At 33.9% G+C, this 8,954-nt stretch overlaps 1 protein-coding gene across 1 annotated transcript in view; it reads left to right on the top strand.

Moving 5' to 3' along the window:
* The window catches only part of LOC119638650 (putative phosphatidate phosphatase), a 55,902-nt gene extending 50,259 nt beyond the window's left edge, over nt 1-5,643 (top strand). Inside the window, exon 6 of the mRNA XM_038035553.1 lies at nt 5,121-5,643. Within this exon, the coding sequence (XP_037891481.1) occupies nt 5,121-5,213 (93 nt within the window). The 3' untranslated portion in view covers nt 5,214-5,643. The remainder of the gene's footprint in view (nt 1-5,120) is intronic.
* Nucleotides 5,644-8,954: the final 3,311 nt, after the last annotated feature.

Raw genomic sequence — 8,954 nt, 5'->3', positions numbered from 1 at the left:
TTTTTTTTTTTTTTTTTTTATCACATGCTTTCTTTCCTTCTCTAATGTTTCGCTTTTGTAAAGATATTCGTATAAAAGTTGAAATGCATTAAAAATTGCAATAACAAAACGCTATTATTAGCATAACACCTTCAGTTGTGTGTATGCCTTTATATTTTGTTTTCCCTCCAATCATTTCAACCGAAATTAGAGTTTAAGAAAAAAAAAGAAGAAAAAGAAGAGAAAAAAGGAAAAATGCCATAAAAAATGGAAATGAAATTTTCAATGTTTTTTATGATATCATCTGACTATTAAATCAATAGCAGCAGGTGATCTTGGTGCTATAGCATCGAGCAGCAGCAACAACAGCTATTCGAATATTTTGTTGCATTTGACAGAGATTTCGTTGTCGAGATACGGCCATGATATTGCGTACGTTACGCAGATGTAACATTTTAATGTACTGTCTGTGTCAAAGTATGGTCCGAAGGCTATAAATTCTCTTAGGTGTGAAATTTTGTAATTTCAAAGACTACAAATTTGTTCGCTTCTCTCTTTTCTTTTCTTTTTTTTCCCCCATTTTTTTTCCCCCATTTTTTTTTATTTATTTTTTTTTTATTGCAATTTCATTTCAAAACATGCAGCAATACAGTCATTAGTCTTTGCTTTAATAATGATGTAAAAAAGAGATTTTAAGCAAAGGAGCAATTAACTGAAACATTTCAAGTTTAATAAAATTTATTTATGAACGATGGCAACACAGTTTCTTATGCGAATTTGCGATTGTCAATAAGAAAGAAAATATATTCAATATATTTGGCTACTCCATGCGGAACGCATAAAAGTGCCCATAAGAAATCTTTGAGATTGTTTCCTGGATCAGCATTAGGAATTCTTTTCTGTTCAACATGCATTCACCTATTCTTCCTTCTTTTAGATATGAGAGTTGTCGGCTTCCACGTATGTTTGTCTTTACATTCGTTACCTTCCATATGCGTCTCTTCTTCATTCAGGTTTCACTCTTGTTAATGGCTCAACTACGGTTGGCCACTTTAACCCTAGGGTCACATCTTTCAAGCTCCACTTCCGCCTTTTTTCCAAAGACTTTCGATTTTAAGTACATATTGCTTTTTTTTTGGTTTCTTCACTGAAAAATCATAATATCCCCAAGTCCTAAGACCTTTTCGCTTTTATGTAAATGCGTAGCGTTAGATCTGTCACGCATCTGGTTCTTCTTCACTCGGCTTTCGGTTTTCTTAAGGACGTAACTTCCATTAGGCAGTTTTAAGTCGGCATTATATCCGTCAGTCTCCATTTCCGCTCGTTCTCGGAAGGATTTCACCACTACGTATCGGCCTTCTTCAGTGTCTCCACCGTGAAGTCGATGTATTCTCAACTCTTAAGGCCTTTACGCCTTTATATATGTCCATTCTTCGTTTTCGCCACTTTTACGCTCGCGTTACCTCTATCAGCCTCCACATCTGCCTGTTGTAACATTGGTTAAACACTTTTACGCTAGCATTATATCCGTCAGTCCCCATATCCGTTATTTTTCGGAAAGCTGTACCATCAGTGCCTCCACTGTAAAGTCAATGTATCCTTGAGTTCCCATTTCTCTTTCTCGATACCCCTTTGACAGCGAGAGTTCTTCGGGTTACCCGCCTTCTGGCTTAGCTTTTTAGTTTTTTGAGTTAAAGTATGCCAAACTGTATGTTTGAATGTTATTTGTTACTTGTTACTTGTTCGGCCCGCTTTATGTGTGTGCTACGCTATATATGTCCATCTTTCCCTGCCTGCCTACCTATTCTTCTCTGCTACTACCTATCTCTTCATCTAATTTTTCTACGATTTGTGTTCCCTTATATCACATGATCTTCCATCAATTTGCCTATGCCCTGTTCTACAACTTGTCTTATCTCTGCTTAGTCTTCCATATGTTCGCCTTTGCGCATATCTTCTTTATGATATGCTCAGTATTCTCATTCCCTCTCCATTCTTTCACCTCTCTGCCGTGTCATTTGTGAGTTTTAACGTCAACTCCCCATTACGTACATTCAACTTCACATCTATGCATCCATAAATCTCTCTATCCTTACGTTTATCATTCGATTTGCCTCCGCGTAAGTTAGCTTTTGCTTCTATTTTTCCTTTCAACTTCTTTTCCATCTATGTATGCTTATGCTTATGTTCCACTATTTCGCATTGAAAATTGTTAATGTTTATCTTCTGTCTTTCAATGTTATAAAAATTGATCCAAAAATGGGAAAATTGGTTTGCTTTCAAGAAACTTGTAAATCCTTTAAGAAACAATGAAAAATTTCAAAAGACGTAGACAGTGCATTAGGTGTACTATTCCAGACGAAAATAAGCTTGAAATGTTTAAAATTTTTGGTCATTACTACGAAAACATTTAACCGCACCCGCTCTCGTTTCTCTTCGCCTTTGTCATTTCTTTCATGGTACTCGCGAAAGCTAAAACTTAAAACATTTGAAATGAAGTCCTCAGATTAGGTTTGTAATGCCTAGTCCTACGCCTGACTACGATCAAGTAAAGAACGAAAAACTAAGTCAATGTTTGGCATGGGTTATACAGTGCAGTCTTGTTTAACGTAGCTAACATCCCGCGCTTAAATGGAAAATTTTGAAAGTCTCCTTGGAAGAGTTTTTCTTAAAGGGAACATAACGTTCCTATACGCGGATGTATTTAGCATCCGAAAGGACCTTTTATTATCCCGATTTCGAACGACTGATCGGTCTGTGTTTGTCTGTCCATTCTGATTACTTTTTTTCGACCAACGACCTGTTTTGGCCCAAGAACGAACGCTATTATATATAATGGTAAGCATCTGACTACTTTTTCGACCATTTCTAGTATGACAACTTGCTTTGAAAATTTCGTATTTGAATAAAAGTGTCGAGCGAAATTGTGTAAGGTATTTAATAGTGGATCGGGTTCAACTAAGGTGTTTGCAATTTTATTAAAATTAATTATTTTCGATTCAATCTTAATTAAGGACTAAAGTTTTTAGAGAAAAATGGAAATTAACTTTAATTTCGTTATGCTCAGGTGATCTAATTCTAAAATTGCTTTGATGCATTGGCCCATATTTGAATTTAGGTTATAAAATCGGAATCAAGAATGTCCATAAAAACTTTATTGCGGGTCAGTCGGTTTTTATAACCGACATGCAGAAGCTATAGTTATATCGGTTGATAAACTTGGTCCAATCAAGAGGACTTTTCAAAGCTTTCGAAATGGCAAGATCCCTTTATCTCTATATAATAATGTGTGAATTGATGCACTGCGGACGTTCTTTAAACAAACAACCAAATTTAAAATGAATTATTTTGACAGTGTAGTAGTGAGTAGAATGGGAAAAACATAGTGATTGTTATGAATATGTATGTCCTACTTGTTATAAATTTAAATTAAAAAAAAAAAAGTTTAAAAGATTTATTTGTACGCAGGCGTTTGAATATGAAAGGCCTTTAAAAAAAATTTTTTTTTCGGATTTGTTAAGAACAACACTCGTAAAGCTGTCTTCTTTTTTTTGTGGCCTCTGTTACTTAAAACAATAATCTCTTCTAAAAGTAGGCTCAATATCTGAAAAATTGATTTGGCCCTAGTCCGTACAGGTGTGTCTGCCTGTCTCATAATCAGAAAAGAATCCCGTCCTTATCTTGGGAAAAAACAACCCAATGGGCCAAAAATCTATCACAAAGATGCGTTCAGAAACTGTTCACACCAACAGAACAGAACATTAACCGCAACATTACATTTGATAATTTCCAAAAACATTATTTAAATAAATATATAATTTTCCATCGTATAATGTTTTTGAGGTTTCTTACTTTAATTCAGTTCACAGCTCGTAAACAGCCACATAATTCCACTATACATCTCAAATTCTGCATCGTGCGCGGCCATCCGCCAAAATACGAGGCTACTTTCAGACAGTGAGCCTATGAAACGCATCGTGGTAGAATTCGTTTGATATCATGACCAACACCCAATCTAAAATAAAATTTTTTGGTAATGCATTATGAAATAAGCAAAAAATTTCAGCTCACAATATAAATGAGCCCCAAAGACTCATCATATACGCATTAGGATTAAAAGACAATGGCAGCAGTTTTAGTTTAGTTTTTCTTTTTTTCTTAAATTGCTGCGAAAATCGACGTCAAAGTCGAAAAAATGGCCAGTTGATAACTGAAAAATCATATTTTAAGACTGTAGTTTCAAATTCCACGAAACCAAGAGGAGATTGGAAGAACTGATAGAATGGAAAAGAATGGTTTGATTAAAAACACGCCTAAGGCTTAGCTTCTCTAGGCGTTAAAATATCTATGTCGCCCATATTAAATAGCAGTGTAACCCCTTAAATTAAGAAATAATCAACTTTCTAAGCTACCAAGAATTATAGTTAGTAGGTATTAGACAGAAGAGAAAATTCCTAAACTTCACAGGCTTAGCTTCTCTAGGCGTTAAAATATCTACGTCGTCCATATTAAATAGCAGTGTAATCCCTTAAATTAAGAAATAATCAACTTTCTAAGCTAACCTATACCAAGAATTATAGTTAGTAGGTATTGGACAGAAGAGAAAAAGCCTGAACTTCACAAGCTTAGCTTCTCTAGGCGTTAAAATATCTATGTCGTCCATATTAAATAGCAGTGTAATCCCTTAAATTAAGAAATAATGAACTTTCTAACCTAACCTATAACAAGAATTATTGCTAATAGATATTAGACAGAAGAGAAAATTGCTAAACTTCACAAGCTTACCTTTTCTACGAATTAAAATATCTTTATTGCCCATATTACATAGTGGTGTAAACCCTTAAAAGAAGAAATAATACGTTTTTCAACCTAACTTATATCTGCAAAATGAAGCTGTAAATTTTTGCATCAAACATAAATCGCGTAATTCTACAATTCCATTAATTTGAGCGCATAAGTACGCAATAATGAAAACCTCTGTTAAAATGCAAAGCCTGTGGGAAAGTAATGGAAACCTCTGTAATTTGTTTACTGTGCTTGATAAATGAAAACTTTACGCTCTATTCAAATAGTACTTTTTCTAAAGCATACCTTTAGGATTTTGTGTTTATCTTAATTCGCTTTTTGATTTTTCTTTGCAGGCGAACTATGTATCAGATTTATTTTCGAATAAGAAAAATTGTAAAACATATGTGCTGCCGCAGACAGCACAGGATGTAACACAAACAACGTAAATGGTAACACCCGGCAACTAATAATGATGATGATGATGATGATGATGAATAGTGTGGACAAACTTGAGACTTGAGACATTCGAGCAAAGAGTACACAGAAAAGTATTTGAATTTTGATTATAAGTTAAAATAAATTTTTATAAAAATAATAAAAAAAAAAAAGAGGAAAATAAAAATTAGGAAAATAACTAGCAAAAGAAATGAATAATTACACTCGCCTGCCCCCCAAAAGGACTTTTTTTTTTAAATTTAAGCAATGACAAGCAAAGCTTTCAATATATAATCATAAAAAAAAAGAAAAATATTAATTTTAAAATTTATTGTAATTTATTTACATTAAAAACAAAATAAGAAAAGGAAAACCGTTCAACTTCAAGACTAGTACTAAAATATATTTATAGATTCGTACTCTTTGTACAACACCAACCAAGTGTCTTCCTTCTTAGCTAATTAAGTGCACAATCATGCACACACATCCACACACCCAAACACACACAAACCCATGGGATCGCTTTTAAGGCATGTTAAACGCATGTCATGTTGAAAGCACAAAATTTCTTATGGAAGACAACTTGCAGTAACCAACAAAAATTTTTATAGTAACCATCAGTAAACATAGTACAATTTTAATTAATAAAAGTATATATAAAAAAGTAATTGAAAAAAATAAACGAATAGAAATATTGCCTTAGTTTTGAAAATCCTTTTACATACACACACAAACCCATAGAGCGTAAAGTAAACAATGCAAAATAAATTTAAAATATTTAAACAAAAAAAAAAAAATTTAGTTTAAGCGTTGAAAAATTTCTAATTTCTTTTTTGTTTTCTTCTTCTTCTTTTTGAGAATTAATTTATTTTATAGCACTGTACTAAAAATAATAAGGCTAGATCTGTCCTTTCATTTGTACTATATAAAGATGAACATAGGGGAAGTCACATGAGACACTAAAATTTGTCTAAAATTTGTTTGCTTATTTTGTCACGTCCGTCTCTCTTTCCTCTCGTTTATCTATCTGTTGTCTGCAGTTCTTGCCTATCATTCCAGAGTGTGCAAAAAAAAAGAACGAAACCAAAGTGTAGATATTTTCAAATAAAGGTCACATCGAATCGGAAAATGGGCGTGGTTCGATTGTTGCCTACCATTCAAAAAATTCCGAAAAAAAGAACGAAAACAAAGTGTATTTATTTTCAATTAAAGGTCACATTAAACTGAAAAATGGGCGTGGTTCGCTCAGAGTTAAATGTATAATAAGTAAAAGCGAGAGAGAGAGAGAGAGAGTCCACAGTATCGATTTAAAACTTTGTCCTAACATTATGCTGCACCCCGCGACATGGGAACGTGAAAATGATTTTTGTCGGTTACCAGGCACGCCTATGTGAATGAATTCGGCTTCTCTTTCGTTTTTCAACTTTTTCTTTTCGACACTGTTTTGCAATTTAATTAAAATTAATTAATATAGTTTAAGTTCTCTAATTATTTATCAGAAAAATTTCATATTTAAAATATCTTTATGTTATATTATATAAGTTGTTGTCAAACGATTTTATGTTTAAAAGAAGAGTAAATTATTTAGAATAAATTGAATAAAGAATAAACCAATTCGTTTTAATTAATTAAGACTTACCTGCTTCGTAAGATATGGAAGCTTTTGGATTGCTTTTCGCTGCCTCTAAAAAAATTTCCAAAAGATTTCAGGTTTGGACATTTTTCATTCCAAATCTTATTATGATAAAGGGTAGAAGTAAGTAAATATTTGACACGTTTTTCTCAGAGTCATATAGTCCTCTAAGCTGTTTAACCGACAGCTGTTTAAGCGGACAACTTTGAAGTTGGGGATATCCAAGGTTTCCCTTAAAGCGAATAGAACTTTTTTATCTATCTTTTATATCCTATACCAAGTTTGATAGAAGTGTATATTAACGATATTTCTGCGGAAGTGTGACACACCCGAAAGGACTTGAGATTGACCTATCTCCTATTATGTCTATCTAAGCTTGCCTGTCCCTCTGTCCATTTTGGATTCTTGAGTTTAACATACATGAGACAGTTGGATGTAATTTGCGACACGGGCGCACATTATAGAAAGTGATTCGAATAATACGGCACCACTATAACACGGACTCACCCACGGTTCAAGAATTGGGAATATCCCTATATAAAACAGTACTACTGCAGCACGGATTCACTTTAACACAGAGTGAGGAAATTGGCGAAACATGAAATGTAATGAACATTATAAAACCAAACTTTAGTTTGGTGAAGAAGAAAACATTTTCTAATTTATATTAATAGTCAAATTATAATAAAAATAATTATCTTAATTATGAAAATTTTTTGAGCCTAACTCTCCTTTTCATACTAGTCCTTTGTTTCGCATAATACTAATTCGCACAACACGGCTTTTTTTTGGACCTTATTGTCCAATGACAAGCAGCTTACTAGTGTTGTAATGTCCAAAAGGAATAGAAATAATTCAAAATGGTCGCATTCGAATTTGCTCATTTCTCGCATAGAGCGTGTAATTTTTTATGCACATCAACGAAGGATGCGCGTTGCCACTGTGTCGCCACGTTTGCAAAGCCGAGAAGGGAGCATCAGAGACCCCAAAAAGTATATATATTCTTGAACCGCATCAAATGCTAAATCGATCTAAGTATGTCCGTCTGTCTGTCTGCTGTAAACATTCTTCTGGCCAAAAGAATGAAGCTATCGACTTCAAATTTGCTGAAAACATTGGAAATTTTTGCACGCAGGTCGGCATTGAAAATGCGTCAAATCCGTCGAAGGACATGCCTGCAGAGCCCTGTAGATTGGGAACACTTTTGTTGTTAAAAAAGAATCAAGGAATTAGTTTCTTCCTCACTACTCATAAACTAAAGCCGGTAAATGTACAAAAATTTAAATATATATTCTATGCCTAACACCGTACCTGTATAAAAATATAAAAAAATTGACCGCGCCTTCCCAATATTGTAACGTAACAAAATTTGATTTTTTTTCAATACCTTTATAAGAAGCACAAACAAGCCCATAAAGTATATAAATTCTTGGCTAGTTTCCAATCTGGAACGCACCTAAGTATGTCTGTCCGTCTATTTGTTGTCCATCTATCCGTCTGTCCAACCATGCAGTATATGTGGTAAACATTTCTTCCGTTAGCGAAAATGAAGATGTCGCAAGCCTATAACGCCCGTACGCTAAAATAGGAGAATGTAGTTATTTTACCTTGTTTGTCTTTTTTAGGGTAACGGTGATGGGTATAAAAGATTCAGTCACGACCGAATATAATTTTCTTACTTGTTAACGTTCATTTCAGGTCACGGTAGCCATAATATGAAGAATTTAAAGGATTTCTCATTTCTATCGTCTCCGTTTCATGGTCTGATTTGTATTCTCCGAAAGAATTAGTTAAACTATAGCAGCAGCGCTAAAGAAGGACTCGTCCCACCGATAACATTTCTATGTCTAGTTATTGACAATTACCGTGTTGACATTTTATTGTGCCAGAAGTGGTAACTCAATTACAGTAATTGCTGTAATCAGACCTATTTTTACATCTGACCATGACGGACTATGACTTCGCTACAGTTACAGCTGATTGAATGATAGGATGAGGAAAATCATGTATCTTGTATAAGTTTATTTATAAAAGCAAAAGAGAAAAGAAATAAGAGAGACGGAGAGGGAGAGAAAAAGAGGGAGAGAGAGAGAGAGAGAGAGAGAGAGAGAGAGAGAGA

The sequence above is a fragment of the Glossina fuscipes genome, unplaced genomic scaffold (assembly GCF_014805625.2).
Source record: "Glossina fuscipes isolate IAEA_lab_2018 unplaced genomic scaffold, Yale_Gfus_2 91, whole genome shotgun sequence".
NCBI classification, from domain to species: Eukaryota; Metazoa; Arthropoda; class Insecta; order Diptera; family Glossinidae; genus Glossina; species Glossina fuscipes.
Note: the sequence above shows the minus strand (reverse complement) of the source record. Positions and strands in the feature narration are given on the sequence as shown.